The 22,800-nt window shown below is 57.0% G+C and overlaps 2 protein-coding genes across 3 annotated transcripts in view; both read right to left on the reverse strand.

Annotated features, from left to right (window-relative positions):
• Positions 1-331, reverse strand: part of SLC8A2 (solute carrier family 8 member A2) — a 71,840-nt gene extending 71,509 nt beyond the window's left edge. For both annotated transcript variants that reach the window (XM_054010219.1, XM_054010217.1), the window contains exon 1: positions 259-331. The gene's annotated coding sequence lies outside the window, so the exon portion shown is untranslated. The remainder of the gene's footprint in view (positions 1-258) is intronic.
• Positions 332-5,837: 5,506 nt separating this feature from the next.
• KPTN (kaptin, actin binding protein) lies at positions 5,838-22,123 on the reverse strand. Its single transcript, XM_054010255.1, has 12 exons — positions 21,688-22,123; positions 20,594-20,676; positions 19,511-19,595; positions 17,552-17,606; positions 16,609-16,684; positions 14,849-14,922; positions 14,226-14,335; positions 11,692-11,787; positions 11,117-11,183; positions 10,498-10,633; positions 8,364-8,573; positions 5,838-6,454 (listed from the first exon to the last, which is right to left on the reverse strand). The coding sequence occupies exons 1-12, from the start codon at positions 22,070-22,072 to the stop codon at positions 6,323-6,325; spliced, it is 1,509 nt and encodes a 502-aa protein (XP_053866230.1). The 5' UTR covers positions 22,073-22,123; the 3' UTR covers positions 5,838-6,322.
• Positions 22,124-22,800: the final 677 nt, after the last annotated feature.

The following is a 22,800-nucleotide window of genomic DNA, read 5'->3' on the forward strand; positions in this document are numbered from 1 at the left end:
CCACTGACTGGGGGGAGGCAAGAGGAGGGGAAAGGAGCGGAGATGCCCAGGTAACGGAGAGACAGGGGCATGCAAGCGATCAGCCGGTGGAAAATCCAACACACCCACACACACCAGCTGCCCCCCCAGGCCGCCCCCCCCATACACACCCTGCTCCCACAGCCTCCTGCAAAGAAGCCAGAGGGAAAACCTGCCAGCACCCTCCAGTCACCAGCACCCCTCCCCCGTGTGTCCAAGCGGGGGCCCCTCCCTGCCTACCTGGGGGGTGCTCCTCTCTCTCGAGCCTGGGGCTGACCGCGAGCTCCGAAGGCACCAACTTACTTCTCCATGATCGCCGGCTGGCGGGGCTGGGCTGGGCTGGGCTGCGTGGGGGAATGGGAGGGGAGGGGGAGCCGCTCCAGCTGCCGGCTCGCTCGGAGAGAGCCCCCCCCCCCACTCCCCAGCCCCCGCCCTTGCAGCCGGTCGGACCCGCCCAGTGGGGCGGGGGGGAGGGAGGGGCGGAGCGCGGGGCGGGTCCTGGGGAAAAAGGGGGCATGGGGCGAGCGTGGGGAGAGGCTGGGCGGCCAGCAGAGGGGGGGGGGCGATGCCCAGGAAGCGGGGGGGGGGGGTTTCCCAGCACCCAGGGCGGAGCTCCCAGTCCCAGGGAAAGGGGATCTTGGCAGAGGGGCGGCCCGGAGCTCCCGAGAATTCAGCACCTCACCAGTGCAGGACAGCTCCCCCCCCCCCCTCCACCAGTGCAAGGCAGATCCCAGCTCCCCCCCATCCGCCAGTGCAGGGCAGCTCCCAGCTCCCCCCCCCCCCGCCAGTGCAGGACAGCTCCCCCTCGATCCCCCTCCGCCAGTGCAGGGCAGCTCCCAGCTCCGCCCCCCCCCGCCCTCTCCGCCAGTGCAGGGCAGCTCCCCCCCCGCCAGTGCAGAGCAGCTCCCAGCTCCCCCCCCCGCCAGTGCAGAGCAGCTCCCAGCTCTCCCCCCACACACCAGTGCAGGGCAGCTCCCAGCTCCCCCCCAACCGCCAGTGCAGGGCAGCTCCCCAGAGCCCGAGCTCCAAGGCACCCAGCAAACCACCCCTTCCCCTGGGGCTGGGGACAATTCTGATTCAAGTTTGCCAGCTTCCCTAGCCAGGCCATGAGGGGCAGGAGAGAAACCCAGCTCCCTGCCCCCCTGGCAGCTTCCCGACTCTAGCCCCACTGAGGCAAGGCTCTGCATTCCCCCCCCCCCCCCCCGCCGCGCCCTAAGACAAGCCTGGGGCGGGGGACAGGGGGGATGGGACTAGTTCATGCATTTGCCCTCTGTGTGGCTGTCTCCAAACGCACTAGCACCTGGAGGCTCTAGCCGAGATCAGGGCCCCACAGGGCCCGGCGCTGCACACAGGTGGCATGAGACAGCCCACCTTGAGGAACTCGCGGTGTAAATAGATAAAGGGCGAGGAAGGGAAACTGAGGCACAGGGAGGGAAAGTGACTTGCCCGAGTAGGAATAGAACCCAGGTCTCCCAGGCCAGTCCTCTACCGCCTAGGCCACGCTGCTTACAACACTGCAGCACTATAGAAATTATTTGGTCAAAGGCACGTAGGGAGGGAGTGAAATTTCCAAAGGTGTCATCACCTTTCCCTCTCTCCATTTGCTTGAATACCTGTTGTCTTGCCTCCATCCTGACCCTGCCTCTGCTCGCTGGCTTTGCTGCTGCTCTCTGCAGTGGGCAAAGGGGGGCGGGGGGACAACAGCAGAGGCCATTTCTAGAGGTTGTTGGGGGGAAATGCTCCCAACCCCCCAACTTCCTTTGGTTTCCCGGCCCCACACCAATCTCCCTCATGAATATGCGAAGTGTGCAGAGTTCATTGGTTCCAGGCACTGCCTGTGCCAAGCGGGGGAGCAGGGGGAAGAATGCCAGAGCCAATCGGCTCCGAGCAAACTGCATATTTATTACGCACCATGAAACCCAATGGTGAGAGGGGTGATTAAAATGAAACCTGCCCATTTAAAAGAAAAAAATCCTCTTGGGTAATGGGTCCATCCAGGAAAGCTTAAGGGAACAAATCTCCTTAAACGAACAGGTCCATTTCCATGTGACTGTACCAAACCAGCTGGGAGAGAAATTCCATTGAAACACCACCCTGCTTGATTTATTTTTAGCGCAGTTTTCTATACCAGACAACCGTGCAGGAAGTTAGCAAGATGCCTATGGAGAGAGGAAATTAAGATCTTTTGCCAATTCCTAACGGCGGTTGCCCTTCATTTTTCAGGTGCACTACAGAACTCGGATTAAAATATACAAAAACTCTTCCAACTTGGCTGCTGAGATGAGAACGGGGGGGGGGGGGGGGGGAGGAAAGCAAGAGAAGTCAGTGCTAGTAAGAGTCACCGACTGCGAGCAACTTGCACACTGCTGATAATTATTCTAATGAAGGCCAAGCCGCTGTATGAGACATAGTCCTCGGCCTATGAACCTCACAGTCTAGCTAGACGAGACTATCCCAGGGAGAAGAAAGGAGGGATGATTTACCCCATTTCACAGATGGGGAGACTGAGGCCCAGAGAAGCTAAATGACTTACCCAAGCTCACACAGGGAATCCACTGCTGGACAGGACCTAGTCCCAAATCCCCTGAGTCCCAAACACGGGCCAAGTAGAGGGACAGCCCAGAGATAGATAGATAACCTTTGCCTTTGTCTGGGACGGTGCTTTTAGTGACTCCACCCCCGCTCTGCAATTATTGGTGGTTCCCCTAGACCCTGGCTGGGCCCTGAGAAGGGCTGGCCATGCCCGTGGGGCTAGTCCACCCTCCGTCTGGCCGGTGGTCGCTGAAGAACATTCCAAGCAGTGCAACATTTAATAAACTCTCCCCAGGCGTTACTGTTCCCCGGCAACGTGGGTCTGCAAATGGGGGCAGAGGGCTCTAAAATGAAAGAGAGGAAGAAGGTGCAAGGGGTGGAATTAAAAAGAACCCCCCCACACCCCGCTTGCAGCCCCCATTCGATGGAAGGGGCTATAGGACACTGACCCCAGGGGGTGCAGAACATTTTGGAAAATCCAAAAGACTTACCCCAGCCTGAGGTCCCGGCGGCTGGCCACGGGAGGCCGTGCTGGAACTCAAGCTGGTTTGTCTGGAGTTAGCAGCTGGCCGCTCACTGAAGGGTTTGGGCCCAATTTCAAAAGCTTGGCAATCCACTGGTTCACATCCACTAACCAATCCCTGGGGACTGGAGCAGAGGGTTTGTATATTTCACCATTTGTATTACTGTAGGACGGAGAGCATCAGCGAGCACCGGACGCACACCTGGGAGAAGACGGTCCCAAAAGGCTTCCACTGTAAGCCAGGCAAAGACTGGGAAAAGGAAAGGCACCGAGACGGGGCGTGGGCACCAGCAGCAAAGGCGAAGAACAGAACCAGATTTTCCAATCCAGTACTCAGCCTGCTCCAGAATTCAACCTGATGTTAAAGCAATAAATCAGGGGTAGGCAACGAGCTGATTTTCAGTGGCACTCACACTGCCCGGGTCCTGGCCACTGGTCCGGGGGGGCTCTGCATTTTAATTTAATTTTAAATGAAGCTTCTTAAACATTTTAAAAACCTTATTGACTTTATATACAACAATCGTTTAGTTCTATATTAAAGACTTATAGAAAGAGACCTTCTAAAAACGTTAAAATGTATGACTGGCACGCAAAACCTTAAATTAGAGTGAATAACTGAAGACTCAGCACAACACTTCTGAAAGGTTGCCAACCCCTGCAATAAATACTCGCTCTTTCTCCTACACTCCCCCCCTGCTATCCCATCCCCTCTCCGCCCCCACACCTACCTGCCATCCCATCACACCCCGCCAGCTGCCATCCCATGACAGGAAAAACGGGAGGTGGGGCCTATCTAGCAGCTCTTTTTAAAGACTTGGAGGCACGGGAAGGAAAGAGAGAGCAGACGCTGGAGCTGGGGAGGGAGAGGGAGGAAGGGCAGGACTGGCGTGGAAGAAGACGGGAAGGGAGACAGGAAGAAGAAGAAGAAGGATTCAGTCTATTAAGGGAGGGAGGCTGAGATAACAGCTCTGCCTCATCCTGGTGTCTGTCTGTCTGTCTGTCTGTCACACACACACACACACACGAGAAATCCTCCGGAACGGCAGAAGGAGCCGAGACAGCTGCAAATGCCCACAGCTCAGAAATGCTGGGTTTTGCCGCATCTCCCTGGATGTTACCGTTTGATTTGTAGTGTACGAAGTGACACTGCAGTCTAGTGCTTAGAGCTCTGCCCTCAGGCCTGCTTGGCACGTCACTTCCCCGCCCCGTGCCTCAGTTTCCCCATCTGTAAAACAGGGTCATGTCGAGTGCTCCGGGATCCACCTGAGAACGGCTGGGTGTTAGGACAGGCGTGCTCCCTAGAGGCCGTGCTGTACAGATCTGAGGTAATGAGACGTGGCACAAAGAGGTGAGTCACATTCTGAACGCAGGATGGAGAAATGGCTCCACAGGCACCTCCTAACAACCTGACACTTGTGTAGCCCCTTACAGCGGAGGATCTCAGAGCGTTTAACAAGCGTTAGCCAATTCAGCCTTGCAGGTGCCCGGCCGCCTGGGTGACAAGCTCCCCATTCCACTGAGTGAGTTCACGGCAGCGCTTGGAATAAAACCTACATCTCCTGACCCCTGTGCCTAAAACAAAACTTCCCCCTTGCCCCCATTCATTGGGCCCCACTGCCTCAGGCTGGGCGGCTAGAGAATCCTGGCTCACACATCCGCCCCTAGCTGCTTCCAGCCTTCGCCAACCACTGCAGCCCCCCAAGCCCCCCAGAGGCGATCCAGAGGGACCCATCTTAGAACGATTCAGACTCCCGATAATTCAGCTCGGTCCAGCAGGAACCGCTGCCGACTCTCCCAGCCGCCTGGGAAGCACGCTGCTCCCTCCTGGCTGCATCGCAGAAGGCAGCACTCCCGGGTGCCCTCCGGGAAATGCGGAGCCCAAGGCTTGTGTGCATCATGCAGGAAATTAGTCAGAGATTCCCTCCCTGCAGCCTTTGGAACTGACAAACCCTGACCCTCGTCACGAGCTGGTGTCTAATATGAAAGGGGATTTCTTGTCTGGCAGGGGTATATGGGGCTGCTGCTCTGAGAGACGGTGCTGCCTGGCCCTGTGGCCTGGCAGGCTGTCAGGCGGCGACCCCGACTCACTGGGTGACCCCAGGCAGGTCGCAGCCACACGTGCCTCGGTTTCCCCATACACTGTAAGACAGGGAGAAGCATAACTAGAGGAAACCAGAAGGGCCCATTTTGATCGTCCAGCCTGACCCCCCGCAGAGTGCCTCCCCTAGGAATTCCTGCATCCAGCCCAGATGCTCAGGCTTTCAGTGGGAACATCGGACTGGACAGGACCTCCTCGGTCACTGAGTCCCATCCCCTGCTATCACAGGCCCCCCCCTTCAGAAACTGACCAGGGTCCATCCCTCTGCTCCATTCGCGGGGCTACTCCAGAACCCACTTGACTCAAAGACGGCAGGTGATGGCGAATCCGGGGCCTCCACTGGTTAAAGACCCTCACTGCTAAACACGAGCCCATTTCTAGTCTCCGCTTGTCTGGCTCCGGCTCCAGCTCCCAGCCGCTGGCTCTCCCTTTTGGCCTTTGCCTGCTAGACCAAGGAGCTCTCAGAAGTAACTTCCCACTCGCAGACCGCTTACCCTTCTCTGGCCCAGGTGACCTGCTGCAAATGGAATGCCCAGGAGCTCCTCCATTAAAGGGTCACAGGAGGGCCCCAAATGCACCCTGAAAAGTGGCCTGCAGCCCCCCTAGTAGGGACCTCCAACTACCTCCACACCCCTTACCAGGGAAGACACAGATGGCAGCAAGACACCGGGTGCATGGGAACTTTTACTGGACGGGAGGGGTGGGGGGGTTAATGTAGACGTCCCTCCAAGTCAGCTGTGGCCCTGGGTGTCACACTTTCGGGGCCTCTTGTGCCACGGGCTGGCCCCTGCCTGGCTGGCCCAGAGCGGGCTGGAGAAGTCCGAGGTTCGTCCTTTGCTCTCCCCAGCAGGAGGGGCGTGCCTGCTACGTGCTGTGTGTACCGGGCACATGCTGCGCGGAACCGGCACACGTCCAAGGCAGGAAGGCTATAGTACGGCTTCCTGGTTGGCTGCTCCACTCTCACAGACGAAGAGCCGTTAGGGCTGGATCCTCCGTCACGTCCTGATCTCTCCCTGCCGCTGCCATCGTTCCCTGGCCGTTCAGGGCCCCTCTGACCACCAGCCCCTCCCGGAGCCCCTGTGGAGAGCAGGCTCCTGCAACCAGGGTGGCCAGAAATCAGCTGCGATGTGGCGAGCGCAGGCCATGCCCAGTTAGACCTCTGCTGCTTCCCTATCTGCGTTAGCATCTCGCACCCGCTGGCAGGCACGGCTGTGGTTCGCCCGCCGTGCTACCTCCTGGCGAAGTCTCTCCAGAAGGCACTGAGCCGTCTGCTTCAGGCTGTGCTGTGTGGGAGGAGAAGGGAGAGAAGCAGTGAGCTGGTGAGCAGGACGGGTCCAGGGAGGTTACGGCACGGCTACCGACAACCCCCCCCTTCATTTCAGGAGCCAGTTCAGATCGCCCACCGGCCAGACCTCGCTTCAGCCGACCCGACAGGCCTGGTCTCCCGCCGCTCGACTGGCTTAGCGCTCGCTTCTGCTAACCCTGCACGCGCATCCGCGCAAGGATCTTCTCCTCTGCAACTCCTGCCTGCCTGCCTCTCTCCATCTCGTGAGCCCGCTAGGGGCAATGGGTTCCTAGGTGCCAGCAGGATGATAATCAATCACCGCTGAATGGATCTGCTCTTTCTTTCTCTGCTAGTTGTTCCGTATCCTGGCAAGCGGCCTGGGGTGCGTCGCGCACAGAATGCACGTTGCAAAGTCGTCTGGCATTTCTGACTGTACCCCAATGTCAAACTGCGGGACTCAGGCCCGGCACCTTTCCCTTGTGACAGCTGGGTTTACAAGCAGCGTTTGGGGCTGTACGTAAGGCCGACTATGGAGAACCGGACTAGGGCAACTCAGACGTTTGCCTTTTCTCAGCCCTAGAGACAGTCTCCCTCTTCCTTCCTACAGTCAGCAAGGGCAGAAAGTCCTGCCTCTGTTTACGAGACTGCGGCTCTCCGGGAAGATTCTCCGAGAGGACAAAACCTGCAGTTCAAGGACAACGGGGCTAGGGCGACCCTCCCGATCCTAGGCTGCTCCTCTTGGATATAAGCTCCCCACTGCTGCATGCAACGTTCTGGCTGTGCTCTGCAGCACCTGTGCTGGGGACATTCGCCACCACTTGGAAATGGGGTTTTTACACCCCCGTTTGCTGCCCTTCTCTGTTCCCCGGCACGCAGGGGCTGGCTCGGGGCCCATGGTTCTATTTTAAACGACTCGTTAATAGGCAAAGAGCAGAGTGGAGGAGGGACTCGACGGAGCTATGAACTCTGAGCTCCTCGTTACCCTCGGCCCATGCAAGCGCCGGTGGATCCCCAGCAAGGTAAGGCCCAGGGAATCTAGACGTGATACAAGGAAATACTCCCTCGTGTGGTGGGCAGGCACCGGCGGTGGTGTTCACAGTGCAACAGATCAGAGGGTCAGTTCTTGCGATGCTTCTATCACCAATAACTTTTGCAGCTAAGACAGGAAGAGCCAAATCTAGTGCATGAGCAGATCACAGCAGGAATCCCCTGCCCTCCCATATCATTGGCCTATGACACTACCAGAGGTGGGGAAAGATTTTTTTTTTAAAATCATCTTCGTAACCGGCACAGGGCACTGCTGAAGGCTGCACCACCCGACTGGATGGACCAGTGACCAGAGCCAGTACAGGAAGAGGCAGCAACACCCGACCAGATGGCCCGACAGTCTGCAGCAGTGAAACACAACCAGCTTCCTACATCCCTCCTCCCCAGCCACGTTCGGCATCCCCCGAGTGCTGCAGCCTGGGTCTTATCAGCTCTGGGAATTCTGGGAGACTCTCGATTGGCCAGTGAGAGGGGAAGACTCCCTCAGGGTGGAACGTCTAGGAGGGGGGGACCCAATCCCCAGAAATAGGGACCACACGGATACATCAGAAATCTAACTTTAAAATATTCCTCTCGCATTTCTTGCAGCAGATTTCATCCCCAAAGATTGCAAAGGATTTAAGCCACATATGCAAGGATCACTTCACCTGCCACTGACATGCAGCCACCTCCAGGCTGGGATGCGGCAGCTGTTTAACATCCACATAGCAACCCCACGCATCAGTTTAGGACAGGAAGTGAAGCAGAACAGGAGAGTTTTCAGCCGGAGGGAAGGTCATTATCGTTGGCCGGGACACTGGGACAGCTAAAGTCAGAGGGCTACTGAGATCTGCTTGGCCTTCTCAGAAGGGCCAACTCACCTGCAGAACATGCAGCCCCTTCAGACACACCACAGCCAGCTCGCATAGCCCGTCGCAGGTCAGGTCTGCGTACTCCATGGACAGCAGGGGGCTGGGGAAACTCCGCTTCCAGAGCAGATGGAACTCCCCAGCGGGCTGCGACGGGGCTTCGGCCTCGGCTGCACCAGCACCGGTCGCTCCCGAGCTCCAGTACTTGTAACAGAGCAGCTCCTGCAACGGGGGAAGAGAGAAACGTGCTGGGAAGCAGGCTGGCGAGTTTGCAGGCGGACAGATGGGCCGTGCTAACGATGGCCAGGCTGTGCTGGCAGGGGAGGGTGGAACCCAGCGGGATGCAGGCACAGCACGAAATGACCAACATTTGCAAAAGTGCCAGGAAACTCCTAATCAGCCCCCACCTCTGGACAGCCGTCCCTCCTCCAGCAGGCCTGGCATTTACTGCCCATTTCAGCAGAAGGCGCGCACAGGAAACCAAACACACACACACTTTAAACCTTGTTAGCCAGTAGAACTCCCTGCCACAGGATTTCACTGAAGCCAAGAGCTTAGCGGGATTCAACGAGGGATGTTTGTGTGATTAACAAGAAAATCCAGCGTTAGACCAGCGAGGATTTGGCAGGGCTAGAGATTCTCCTGCTTCAGGGCACGAGCTGCGCTCTAGCCACTAGGGTGCGTAACAGGGTCTCACCTTATCTGGTGCCCAACAGGGCGCTGCCTCAGTTTCCCCAACTCTGCAGCGAAACAAAATCACCACAACCTGGGGCTTTGCACTTTTTATCCTAAGACGGTTCAGCTTAAAACCAGGCACGCCCAACTTCTGTCTGCAGGCTCGCTAGCTCAGGAGACCCCTCCCGAGGGCTCCCATCCTCCACACAGACCAGCTGCCACAGCTCCCTCGCTCCTTTGATTCTCTCCCTCTCGCCCTTTATACCTGGCTAGGGGGTCGTCCGGCTGAAACGGAGCCGGGAGTTAGAGGGGATCACAAATCAAATGTGTGTCAATCATGTGATGCAGTTGTGAAAAGGGTGACTAGCACTGCGGGGTGTGTTAAGAGGCGTGTCGTGAATAAGACACGGGAGGTAACTGTCCCGCTCCGCTCAGCGCTGGGGAACACACTTTACAAAAGATGTGGACAAACTGGAGAGAGCCCAGAGGAAAGCAACAAAAATGAGAAAAGTTTCAAACCCCTAACCTAGGAGGCGAGGTTAAAACAACGGGGCACGTGTAGTCTGGAGAACAGACGAGTGAGGGGGAACCTGAACAGTCTTCAAGGCTGGTACAAAGAGGATGGTGATCACCTGTCCACTGCTGGTAAGACAAGGAGGAACAGGCTTAATCGGCAGCAAGGGAGCTCTAGGTTGGATATTAGGACAAACTTTCTAACTCTAAGGCCGGTTAAGCTCTGGGACCGGTGACCAGGGAGGTTGTGGCGTCCCCGTCACTGGTTGGGCAAACCCCTGTCTGGGTTGGTCTAGGTTCACTTGGCCCTGGCTCAGCGCAGGGGGCTAGACGCGATGCCCTCTCGAGGGCCCTTCCAGCCCAACATTTCGATGATGCTAGAGTTCGATTCTGTGATCTCCCAGCAGCGCTGAACCTGAGTCACATGCTCCTGTTACATGATCCTGGGACGGCAGAACCAGGAGGTGGGAGCTCCACCCCAGTGTAAACCCGGCATTGGGGTGGGGGACGATGGATGTGAGAGTGGGACCCAGGGAAGTATCACAGGCCAGGGAGCAGGTAGGAACCCCTGGGACCCCCATTCCCCGCCTGGAGCCAGCTGCCCCCCTCCCTCCCACCTGGCAGAGTCTCAGTATCTCCCCTCACTCCCTCTATTACCCCTCTGCCCCCCATTTGCAGGGAGCTTCTGCCCCCTTGACTCAGCCTAATAAAAGGCCAGGTCACCCTCTGGCAGAGCAGTTCCCCTGTCACTTCAGTTTGTTGCACCTTCCTCTGAAGCAGCTGGGACTGGCCAATCCCTCGGTGCCCCATCACAGATTCACACAGCAGATCCCACCTGACACATGCTCTCGCTCACTGCCTGGGGTCGGCCCTAGACCAGCCCGTTTCAGTGGGTTTCACCATGCAGGCAGGCAAGCAGCAGCCCTCCCCCAGCACCCCGCCATGCCCCTCCGCCTACCTGTCCATATGTGCCGAGGAGTATCTCAGGCGCGCCGTCGAAATCGACGTCGGTCACCAGGGCACAGAGCACGCTGTCATGCTGGTCGCTGGCTGGCAGGGTCAGCTGGTCTGCCAGCCCGTGGGTCAGGACGTTCCTGGGGGGCACGGTGAGAGAAGTTACCAAACACAGCAGAGATCTCCTGAGTGCCAGCTCAGCCCCCGTGCTGGGCCACGCTGCGTCTCAACCACACCCCCCCAAGAAGCCTGGGTCAGGGTCAGGACTGAGGAGGGCTCCTTGGGGAGGACCCTGGCTCCGGGAAAGGCTGCGTGTTGCTGGGCTAGGCAGGCCATTCTCCTGGTCACAGCCCTGTCTCCAACAGAACCGGAGGGGAGACAAGGCCGCGCGTTCCGCTCATGGGCACATGGGAGAGGGATCCTGCCAATCCAAGTGCAGATGAGCTGGGTGGGAGGAGACCGCAGCGGCTCTCCGATGGTAGCATCTGCACCCTGGACCCCACGCTCAATCTGCCCTCGTGATCCCGTCATCCCCAGTCAGGTCCCGGAAAGGGCCCCATGGGAAGAGCGCCGGGCAAGTGCGTCTTGGCATGTCCCAGCCCCCGTCCGGCCCCAGCACTGACCTGTACACCACGGACAGCTCGATAGTGCTAGTGATGAGAACACTGTAACCCTGGTCGCCAGTATTACCTGGGGGAGCAGACACAGCGGGTCGTGACGGGGAAACACACCAGCCAGCGGGCTATTGCAGGGCTCCGGGCAACCTGGCAGCTTCCCTCTCCCCATCTGCCAGGCAAGCTCGTCTGGGCCCTCCTCGACCCCCACTCCACCTGTTGCCTCGCTTCAGCCCGATTCCATTGCAAGGGTCATGCCAAGCAGAAGCAGGACTCCTGTGGCCTGTACCTCCCCGAAATGTGCCCCCCAAGACTTAGGGCACAGAACAAGTGCCTGTTAGCTAACCCACCTGAACCCCAGGCAGCCCCAAAGGACACACGAGTGGGTGGAAACCGGAGCGAGGGAGGGGACTGGGGCTGTTTGCGAGGGAAGGCAAAGAACAAGCTCATTTGTACACCACGCTGCAAGGGTTAACGTGCATCAGACCCCACAGAGCACCCCGCGAGTTACAAATGAACCCTCCCAATGTCTGCTTGCTCAAATCTAAGCCACGCCTCCCACCCCCAGCTCCCTTCGTGCTCACCATTCTGGGCAGGGTCGCTCTCGGAGGATGGCAGCCTGAACACCAGGACCTTGGAGATGGGGCCGTCTTGCTGAATGCTCCAGGTCTGTAGCACCTCTGCAACGGAGAGCGGAGACACAGGATGCGGCGGGCAAGGCGGACGACCCAGCCTGGAAGGAGCGTAGGCCCTGCCCACGCTACAGCTGGGTGGGACTTTTTGGACAAAATGTTCTCCCGCCAAGTCCCCAAAACCGTGAGCGGGAAATGATCCGTTTTGATGAATTTCCCGACTGGAAAAATAAAAAGTTTTAATGTTTCAGAAAAGTTGGGGGGCAGGGGGAGGGCGGGTTGAAATTTAACTAAACAAAGGGTAAAAAAAAGGTTGCAATTGAAACATTTGGAAATTAACTAAACGCTTCCTTTGACCTGAACCCGGACTGATTTTGGTCTCTCGGGCTGTGAAATTTGGGGGAATTTCGACCTTTTTGTCCCAATTTGGAGGGAAACGGCTTCGAAATCTCCAATGTTCCTGCGGGACGGGAAAAGTGTTTTGTGCCCAGCGCTAGTCCACACTGGTGCAGACAGCTTGTGTTGACACAATTCGCAGCAGGCCTACGCTAGCCGTTTAGACCAGTGCTGGCGCACTAGTGGTTGAAACTCCCACCCAGTGTAGACACGGCCTTACTCGACGCACGCCCTGCTGCAGGGAGGACAGAGTTAAATGTGGGTCAGTGCCTCACGGGACCCGTGGGTGGAGAGGCCAGATCTACCCTGAGATCTAGAGATGGAAAAGCCCCATAAGCAGCCATCTGGTCCAGCTCCTCTCCAGAGACTAGGGCAGGGTCATCCCCAGCAGAGATGAAAACGCCCATCAGATCCCATCTGGCCAAGCCCGTCCCGAGGGGTGTAGTAGGAAGCTCCCACAGTCCGCTCCCCTTCGGCTCAGATGAGCTCCCCTCCTTCTTAAGCGTCCGTCTTAGAGAGGGGAGCCCTCTGTGCTCGCAAGAGGGGACTCAGCGGCCGAGGGAGGAGCATTTTATGGGAGATCTAAATCGCTGTTCCTCAGCCCGCTCCCAGCCGGGGGAAACCGGCAGCTCCCCATTGGTGCCAATGGGGCCAGATGTAAAGGGAAGGCGCTCCGCTGATGCCAGACTGATCCATTCCAGCTGGGGATCAGTCCCCTGTCTGCAACAATGGCCACGGCCTCCTGCCCAAGGACTGGACTGAGACTCGGCTGATCCCTGCCCTGTTCCCGGTGTGACGCTGACCCCCATATTCTTCAGAGGTCGAGGATGATGATGACATCACTGTGATGCATTTTGTACAAAACAGGTCATGTAAGGGGTCAGCGGAAAAGTGATGATTTGCTGAATAGGATTATCCTATTTGCACGCGTGTATCATTTCTGTATCAGAAGTTATAAATACTGACTGTGTCTCTGCACGTCATTGTAGTTACACCTGGGTAACGCCCACTAGCTGTCAGTCTAGATGGCCTGTTGGGAAGGGCCTATTGAGGGCAATGAGCCACTGGGAAAAACCACAGGCCTCAGGAGAAGCTCATTCCCCATCTGGTGAGCCTTTCTGAGAACACGCCAGACAGCCTGTGCGTGATGGCTGCTGTGACGCTACAAGAGCATGTGACCAGGCCACATGATGCTGGACTCCATCTTGGGATGTCAGAGTTTTCCCACAAACCAGGCTGGGAACCAAGCTTTGAAACAAAGGGTCCCCGCTATATGCTAACACTATAGAAGACGGGGAGTGATGTCCTCTGTGGTTCTTCACTCCCCACACAAGAGGACTCCTGGAAACACCCGAGGAACAAAGACTGAACGAAGTGAAGTGCTGGACCCAGGCTAAAGGGATTGCTCGCCGGTGTATGAAACGCCTGGGGATTCCATGTTGCAAAGCAAGTGTAGCTTGTACCTTAAGAATCTGCAGCCTGCTTGTACCTTCTCTCAGAGTGAGAAACTTCTAACTCATATTCAATCTAACTAGTGTGTTAGACGGTTTGTGTTTCTGTTTAGTTACTACGTAATCTGCTTTAATCTGTTTGCTATCACTTAAAATCTATCTTTTGTAGTTAATACATTTGTTTTTGCTTTATCTAAACCAGTGAGTTTGAGTGAAATGCATGGGAAAACGTAGCTCAAGGGACAAAGGCTGTTGCATAATCCTCTCCACATTGAGAGGGAGGTGAACTGGACAATAAATTCATACTGGTTGGGGTTTGGACCAGGTCAGGACGGTACAGCCCTGGGGTCCTAGGTTGGGAAGCTGGTGGTTATTTTGGCTGTAGCCTTTCTACTGTTGGTTCGTGCAGTGGCTAGCCAGAAAGCCTGCATGTAACTGCAGCTGGGTGTGTGAATGCTGGCAGAAGTGTAGGATCAGGAGCGGGTCTGCAGCTTGTCAGAGCAGAGAGAGGGAGCCCAGGCTGGTGGGTCAGAGAGCTCAGCGGTACCCCAGTTCCAGGTGGCACTGCGGGGGGAACCCGTCACACCTGGCTCACCCACCAATACCCTGTGTGCCCGTGGAAGGGCAGCCCCAGCTCACCTCTGCTGGCCTGCTCCACCTGGGCCACCCGGACGTAGCCGCTCTGGCACCCGAAGGCTGTGAGACGCCGGCCTGAGCCGGGGATGTTGCAGACGTCCAGCCACAGCACGCTGGGGGGGGGGGGAAACACAACACATGGGGTTGTGCGCCACCGGGGGGGGAGGGGGGGAGGAAAGGAAAAGGCGGTAGGAGAGACTCAGGCGGGGAAGGAGGAGGACATGTCAGGGGGATAAGGAGCAGCAGAGCTGAGCGTAGCAGCAGGAAGCCCTTGCACATGAGAACCAGACAGAGCAGAGATCGCAACCTGCAGGCTGGAGTCACGACCACATTGCCCACTTGCTAAGGAGGGGAAGAGGTCCGGGTAGGTGGGGTGGGCGACCTAGCCTGGGAAAGGCTGGGAACCACTGGTGTTAGCTGGGTATAAACCATGGGTTAGAGCCGCAGCTGGTGTCAAATGGATGCCTTGACTCCAATGGAGTGACGCCAATCTGGGGATCTGGCCCCGGTTTGCAGTAACGAGTCGTGTCCCCCCCGGCCCCGCACACGCTAACACAGACACCTCCTCCCCAGCACTGCCGCTCAGCCACACGGGGGACGCGTCCCTAACAAACCATTTCTCCTACTTGCTGGGCAGCTCCTGGAGCTCCGGGAAGAGGTTCTGCACGGGCTGCTCCTCGAACTGGTGCAAGCCTTTGTTCTGCAAGGAGGAAGAGGTCGCGTCATTGCCCCGGAGATGGCTGGAAACCCTCCAGGCCAGACACTATGCTCAAATACACTGGGGGCCAATCCCAGTTACTCGCATTCAACTTGCCCCAGTGTGCCTTTGAGGCAGCGCGGCCGGATCACCACACCGACTCCGGAGACCCGGGATCTATTCCTGGCTCTGCTGTTGGCCTGCTGGGGGACCTTGGGCAACGTCACTTCTCTTTCCCTGTGCCTCGGTTTCCCCATCCCCAAAGGGATGATGAGACCAACCTCCTCTGTAAAGTGCTTTAGGATCTACTGACGAAGAGTGCTAGGTAACACTTTGCTATTACCACATTCCTCCCCCCACGCCGATACCAGCAGCACTGCATCTCTGAGAAGGAAGTGAACCTGCACCTGGTGACACACAAGCAGCTCCCAGCCTTGCGATGCCCAGGGGAGGGGCAGAGAGCCGCACAGTGCGATGCCAGTGCTCCAAGGCGGGGCTCTTAGTATTAGAGAAGCAGTGAAGAGCTGTGGTGGATTCTCAGCTCTTGGAGACTCTCTCGAGACAGGACATCTCTTCCTAAGAGCTCTGCTCTAGCTCAACCACAGAAAGAACAGGGGGAAATTCCTCAGCCTGTGTTATGCAGTTCATCACAGCATCTCCCATTTCCGGTCCTAAAGCGCTATACGGATGACTGGGGAAGAAGCTGCCACACCTCACCCCTTCAGGGGCCACTTTTGGCACTGGGTGAGCGATTCCTGCCCCACCTGTAGCAGGGTGGACACCTGCTCCTGCCCGGAAGGGCCTGAGATAGCCCAGGGAGCAGGCAGCCTGAAGGCTGAGTTGATTGGGGGAAGTGGCTGCAGCGGGGGGCCATGCCCCAAACAGACTCAGCAGGCCCTATAAAGGCTGGGAGCCAGGAGCTCAGGCCAGAGTCTCTCTCTGCCTTCAGAGAGAGAAGGGCCTGGCTGCAGGGAGCTAGAGACAGGGTACCTGGGTGGAGCAGGGCTGGGGAAAGGCTGGGGAGCTCCAGCCTGGAAAGCCCCAGGCTGCAGCCTAGCAGAAGGCCAAGGGGTACTGGGGGTTGCAGAGGGCAGCCCAGGGCTAGGCCAAGGCAGCAGGTCCGAACCCAACCTTGCCAGTGATGAATGGCCTATACTGCCGTCTGCCCCAGGGAGCGGGGGCTAGCTGGTGACTGGCAGTGGCCTAGTACTGAGGCAAGGTGGGGGTAGTGGATGGGGGTTCCCCAGGGAGGGGAGACCCAGATCTGTGGGGTACTGCCAGGGGGCAGCATCCCAGTAATAGGGGCACCGGGTCCTGGGAGGGACACAGGGGCCAGAAGAGAACAGGCAGATCACTGGCCTGTAGAGGGCGCTCCAGATGCTGGACAAGCTGATTTCCTGAAGCAACCTGTAGGGGGCGCTGCAGGGGTGAGTCCACACCCTTACACACCCCACTCCAGAGACAGCTGCATGTCAGCCCTGTGTGAGGGATCCCCATGTTAACAGCTGCCCCGCCCCACCCCACTCCAGAGGTGGCTGCATTTTAGTGAAGGTAAGTAATCCCGGTGTTGGAGAGGAAAGGTGCCACGCCACACAGGACTCAACTGTTCTCCGAGTGAGCTCCGGAGCACATGGGTCCGTAGCAGGGCAGAACCCAGCTGTGCGTGGCCGTCGTGTGCACTGATCTCACCTCTTTGTACAGGTGGATGCAGGGGTCGTTCCCGCTCAGCAGAAAGACGGTCTCTGGCTGGTCTCCAACGTGGACTCTAGAAGAGCAGAAAAGGAAAATGATTTCACGCATCTGAGGACCCAGCTGCGGGAAAGGTGCCGCTGGAGGAAAGACTTTGCTGCCGATGGATCCCAAAGCGCTTCGCACGGGCCTGGTTCGGAACGGTGCTGGGCACCCTGATTCTCAGGGACTTCAGCAGGACTTGAGCGTGTTCAGCACTTCGGGATCCAGCACACACAGTCCACCCGCCTGGCTACCGCCCAGGGCTGACACGCCTAACTCTCGAGAAAAGTGCTACCGGATCTTTAAGGAGCATGAACAATCCTAGGCCTGGTCAACACCTAAAAACGGAGGTTGATATAAGTTGCCAGCATCATCCTATTTGCGCATGTGTCCACACTTCCATTTGTCTCCGGCTGATGTAAACGCCCCCTTATGGCGACGCAGTCAAACCACCTCCCCAGGCAGTCTGGCACGATGGCCAAACTACCAAGATCGACGCAGGGCAAGTGTAGACACCATGTGACCTGTGTTGATCATAACAGTCCTCCAGCGCTGTCCCACAATGCCCCATTCCCTGCATCAGTGACCGCTCTGGTCACAATTGTAAACTCCACTGCCCAAGGGTCACAGAGACTGGAAGCCACCCCCGCATGTTTCTGAAATGCCTTTCCCGGATCACCCGCCTTGTTGTGCACCACTGCCCAGCCGACCATGCCCGTTCCATGTACTAGACACACCCAGGCCTCCGAAAGACAGAACAGCAAATCCCAAAGTCTTCAATGTTTCTTTTTCGGCTGATGTTTAAAGCAGGGAGGGGTTGGGGAGATGGATGGTTACTGCTAGAGTGAGCTCGCAGGCTCGTGTATGGGAAGAGAAGAGAATGGCGGAGCGGTAGACGTACTCTGCATGGTACAGCTGGAATGGGGTGAACTGCAGCTCCAGGTTCAAGCAGCTTTCTGGAGGGGAAGAACAGAGATGAGTAAGAAGGGAAATCGGACACAGAATTAACCGCCGGTTCTCTAACAAAACACCATCACAAATCGCACCACACGCTCTCTGAGAGTTAGAGGCTGCGGCCCAGAGGATCTGCTTTGGCGTTTAGCATTCCTGCAATCGACGCTTTAACCCCCACCTCAAAGGGAAGCGGTAGATGCCCATGTGGCCAGGGATCTAAGAGATCGGCGTTCAAGTCCCAGCGCGGCCACAGGCTCGCTGTGTGACCCTGGCACATCACCACACCTCTCCGGGCCTCACGCCCTCACTGGAGACGAGTGCCGGGTCAGCTAGAGTTAAAGGTTATAGCCAGCGTTCTGTTCCACGCTCGACTCGTCTAAGTCCTCTAAAATCTGCAGGGGAACTTAGATTGCACAGGAATGTGGTGTGCCTCATGGGGGCGCTGGACAGGCTAGTGATCCATATAGGGGACCGTGCGACAAAGGGATTTCTGAGATACAGACGCCTCCCCACCCCGCAAAACAACTTTTCTTAAGGTTCACAGATTTTTTTCCAATCTTTTTGCACAGTGACAGGGTTCAAAGCAGGGCTGTGAAAGGATAAAATTAGGGTGACAATCCTTCCTTCAGCTTACTGTTTGGTTACCCTGGCTGTTTAGCCTGTATGCTCTTTGGGGCAGGGGCTGTCTCTTACTAGGCGCACATACAGTGCCTGGCACAACGGGGCTCTGATCTTGGCCAGGTCTGGGCAGCTCCTGGCGCAAGAGCCTGATCTTGGCCGGGGTCTGGGCAGTGCCTGGCACAACACGGGCCCTGATCTCAGTTGGGGTCTCTAGGCAGTACCGTAATAACCATAATTCAAATTAGGCTGGGGAACAGACAGTCATTCTGTCAATCTTGCACTGCCCCCGCCCTCGCCCCCAGCTATGGGCGAAATGGGTCCTAGCAGGAATTAAAGAGGGGAGATGGATCTACCTAGGATTCTAGGAAGGCTGAAGGGCCTACAATTTAACAAGAGCCTCCTGATACTATGGAAACATATTAAAAAGGAAATAGTAAGAAGACAGGGGGACTAGAATAAATCTGTAAGTGTCTTCAAGGTGAGGATTGGAACAGTGTTAAAATCCCAGCCACCCAGCTCAGTTCTGCAGGTGGTACATTTAATCTGATTGAAGGATGGGTGCACCAGCAGGAGTTACATTAGGCAGCCAGTTCTAGCAAGAATTCTCTGTAGTAACTTAAAGATCTTCATCTCCGGAACAAAACCTTCCATTTCCTCAGCACCTTTCAGCCTACAGGATCCCCCAGGGTGACTCACCTACCACTAAAATGCAGCCACCTCTTGGGTGGGCTACAGCACACAGAACTGCCATAGCATTGCAACTGTTATTTGCTGTTTATTGTTTGGATTACAGCCGCGCCCAGAAGCCCATCGTGCCAGAGGCCGTACAGACACACAGGAAGGGACAGTCCCTGCTCAGCAGGGCAGAAAGTCCCGCAACTGGAACGAACGTGGGAACTTTAGGAAGACAACACCATTACTCACATTGGCCAGGACACCAGGGATGACAACCAGAGCTTTAGGGAAAGCGCCTGGGGACCTTTTGCAACCTGTAACTGGCCAGATTTCAGTTAGGTCTTCTCTGAAAGACGGTGCCTCACAGTGGAGAGCGCCCACTCTTCAGAGCACTCCCAGTGGGGTCACCAACACCACTCCCTGCAGCACCTGTGTTTCCCCTAGAGGTCCCACAGCTAAGTACTAAGCCAGTCTGATCCGGCTTAGCTTGTAAGATGTGACGAGATAGCAGCCCTTGGGTTCACTGCAGGAGGCCAATTATGTTTACTCTCTGCTGCCCTGCTCCCACCAGACAACAGCACAGGGGTCAGACGTTAGCTTGGTTACTTACGTGCGATAGAGTCCAGGTTATATTCCGATCCGGGCTCATAGTCACAATAAATGTTCAGAAATGGACTCGCTTTATCTCCAGAGTCCTAGAGAGAGACAGGGAAAAAGAAGAATCCGTCTGAGGAGCATCAGAGACATTAGCTTATGGAGTAACAGAACCCGTGGGGTTCATTTCAAAGCACAACTTTTAAAAAGGAAACATTATCATACCATTTTCGTAAGGGAACAGACAGTTCTGGGGACCAACAATGGAGTCTAAATCCTACACCTCTACTATTATCTAAGAGCCCGTGTCATGGACCAGCACCCCACGGCACTAGGCAGAAACACAGAACAAAACCACACTCCCTGCCCCACGAAGCTTACGGTCTAATTATCTCACGAGAGACAACAGACGGACCCGGACCGAGGAGTACAAGGGAAAAATACTGGCCTGTACAATAGGCAGTTAATCAGGGACTCAAAGTTGTCACTGTCATGGGAATAATAGCTGGTTCAGGGGCCTAGATAACATCTAGCACTTTCCATCAGTAGCTCTCAAAGCACTTTACAAAGGAGGTTGGTATAATTATCTCCATTTTACAGATGGGAAAACTGAGGCACAGAGCAGGTCTCAGCCCTCTTTCATGCTAGCTGTCTCAGCAAAGAAGCCAAAAATGTGGGCTGAGATTTTTCATAGGAGCCTAAGGGGCTTAGGCACCCAAATCCCATTGAAACTCAGTGGCAATTGGGTGTCTAAGTCATTTAGCCACTCTGGGTCTCCACTGCCTATCTGTACACTGAGGATAATAGCATGGATCTACCTCACAGGAGAGTTGTAAGAATTAAAGATAGTGAGGTGCTACAGTAATGAGGATCATATTAGGTTGCTAGTTTAGGCAGATGTGCGTGGAGTTAGACAGATTAGGGCTGTGTATGCAGTGCAGAAGTTTGCCCTGCTGATGACTGGGACGTAGCAGGTTTGTTGCTAGCTACATCCTGAGGGATTTCACTCCAGCACCTTCCACAGAGCTACATACATTTTAAAATGCAACAAACTCCTTCTGTTGAAGAAAGTGGAGGGCAGGAAAGGAAAAGCAGGTACCTTAATGAAAGTTATTCCCACCACGAGACCCCTCTTCGGCGGCGACTTGCTGAAAGTGTCAATCGAGACAATCTCAGCATCAACTGCCAAGAAACAATAAATCATTTACACAACTGGTTACTATGATTTGTACCAGGGAACAGGTCCCCATGGTGCTAGTGTTGTACAAACACAGACTAAAATAACAGTCCCTGCCCTGCAGAGTTTACGATCTTAGATTAACAGTTTAGATTTTTGCCAAAGGTCACAAAGTTTAATGCAATAATAATAAACTTGGCACCATACTTGACTCCTGTTTGCAGGCCTTATACAAACAAAGAGTGTTTTTCCATAACCTCTCACATGCCTTTAAAAACAATGGCTGCATTGCACCAGAGGGAGGATCTCAAAGCACTTTAAAAAGATCAGTCCCATTATCCTCATTCCAGAGAGAGAGCGAAACTGAGACACAGGCCAAAGGCCACACAAAGAATCAGCCGGACGGCTGGGAATAGAACCCAGGAGTCTCAGTTCCCTGTTCTAACCTCAAGACCCCAGTCTTCTCCCCAAACCCAGGAGTCCTTATTCCCAGCCCCCTACCCTAACCATGACTCCCAGTTCCTCCCCCCGCCCCCAATCTGACCTCTCTCACCAAGGAAATGAAGTGAAAACGTCCTTGTCCCCCACCCTGGTTGGACTCCCCTGAACCTGAGTATGCTCCCTAACCCCTCTCCCCAGGAACGGAGGTGAACTGAAAAGCCCCCAACCCCAGAATGACTCCTGACCCCTCTCCCCAGGGATGTAGGAGCATTGTAATTCCCTTGGCCACTCACCCTGTGTGACCCCTGACCCCAGAATGACCCCTGACCCCTCTCCCCAGGGATGTAGGAGCATTGTAATTCCCTTGGCCACTCACCCTGTGTGACCCCTGACCCCAGAATGACCCCTGACCCCTCTCCCCAGGGATGTAGGTGCATTGTAATTCCCTTGGCCACTCACCCCGTGTGACCCCTGACCCCAGAATGACCCCGACCCCTCTCCCCAGGGACCTAGGAGCACTGGGATTCCCTTGGCCTGTGACCCCTGACCCCAGAATGACCCCTGACCCCTCTCACCGGGGATGTAGGTGAACTGGAGCTCCCTGGCCACCGGCCGCAATTTCTGCCGCAGGTCCTGGTAGCGGAAGTAAATCACCTTCCCCTTCAGCGTGGCCACCAGGAGCCCCCGGGGGCCCCCGCCCCCGCCCCCGGCTCGCCCCGGGCCCCCCGCCCCCTCGGGCCCCGCCCCCCCCTCTGGGGCCCCGCCCCCCTGCGCCGGCCCCCCCGCTGCCTCCGGCCCCCCCTCCCCTTCTGGGCCCCCCTCGGGGTCCCCCCCCCGGCCCGGGCCGCCCCCCGCCAGCGCCGCCAGCCCGTAGACGTTGCTCTGGGAGGCCAGGCGGGTGAAGCTGTCCTCCAGCAGCGGGCAGCCCCGGCGCCCCCCCGGGGGCTGAGGCGGCTCCATGACGGGCGGCCCCGAGCGCCCTCCGCCACCCTCACTCCCGGGTCAGGCAGCTCAGCGGACACCCCGCGGCGGGGTCCTCGCCGGCCGGGCAGGCGCTCGCGGGGGCACCTCGGCCGGGGCGGGGGGGGGGGGGTCCTCGCGCAGCAGCGTCGCGGCGGGTGACGTCACAAGACCGGGCAAGACAACTTGCCCTGATCCAAAATGGCGCCCACGGGGAGGCGGCCTGTCCCCTCTCGGGGCGGAGGGGGCGTCTGGGAGCAACAGCTCCCAAGGAGGCGGGGTCTGGGCCAGCCCCCTGCTTGGGGCAGCGGGGAGGGTAACCACGCCCCCTCTCTGGGGCAGCCCCCCCCCCCATTGGGCAGGGGATGGATGGGTCAGCTGGGACAGCCCCTCCCTGGGGCAGGGAGGACTCAGGGCAGTCTCAGTCTCTCACACACACGCCCCACACATAGGGGGAAGGGGCCTTCACAGTAATCCCCATCCCCTATGCAGACAGAGTAGTAACCCTTTCCATGGGGCAGGGGCTGCCCCCCACAGCCCTGGGGGCTGGGCACAGCATAGTTCCATACGCATGAGGGGGGAAAAGGACATGAAGGGCATTGCCCCCACACAAGGGGCAGGGCTAGGGGCAGTCAGGGTAGCCCTTCCTCCCTCCGAAGAGTATCAGGGCAGCCCCCCTCAATGAGGCATGACATTGGGAGGGGCACTCAAAACAGCCCCCAAGCACA

Source organism: Malaclemys terrapin, chromosome 20 (genome assembly GCF_027887155.1).
Source record: "Malaclemys terrapin pileata isolate rMalTer1 chromosome 20, rMalTer1.hap1, whole genome shotgun sequence".
Lineage (NCBI taxonomy): Eukaryota > Metazoa > Chordata > Testudines > Emydidae > Malaclemys > Malaclemys terrapin.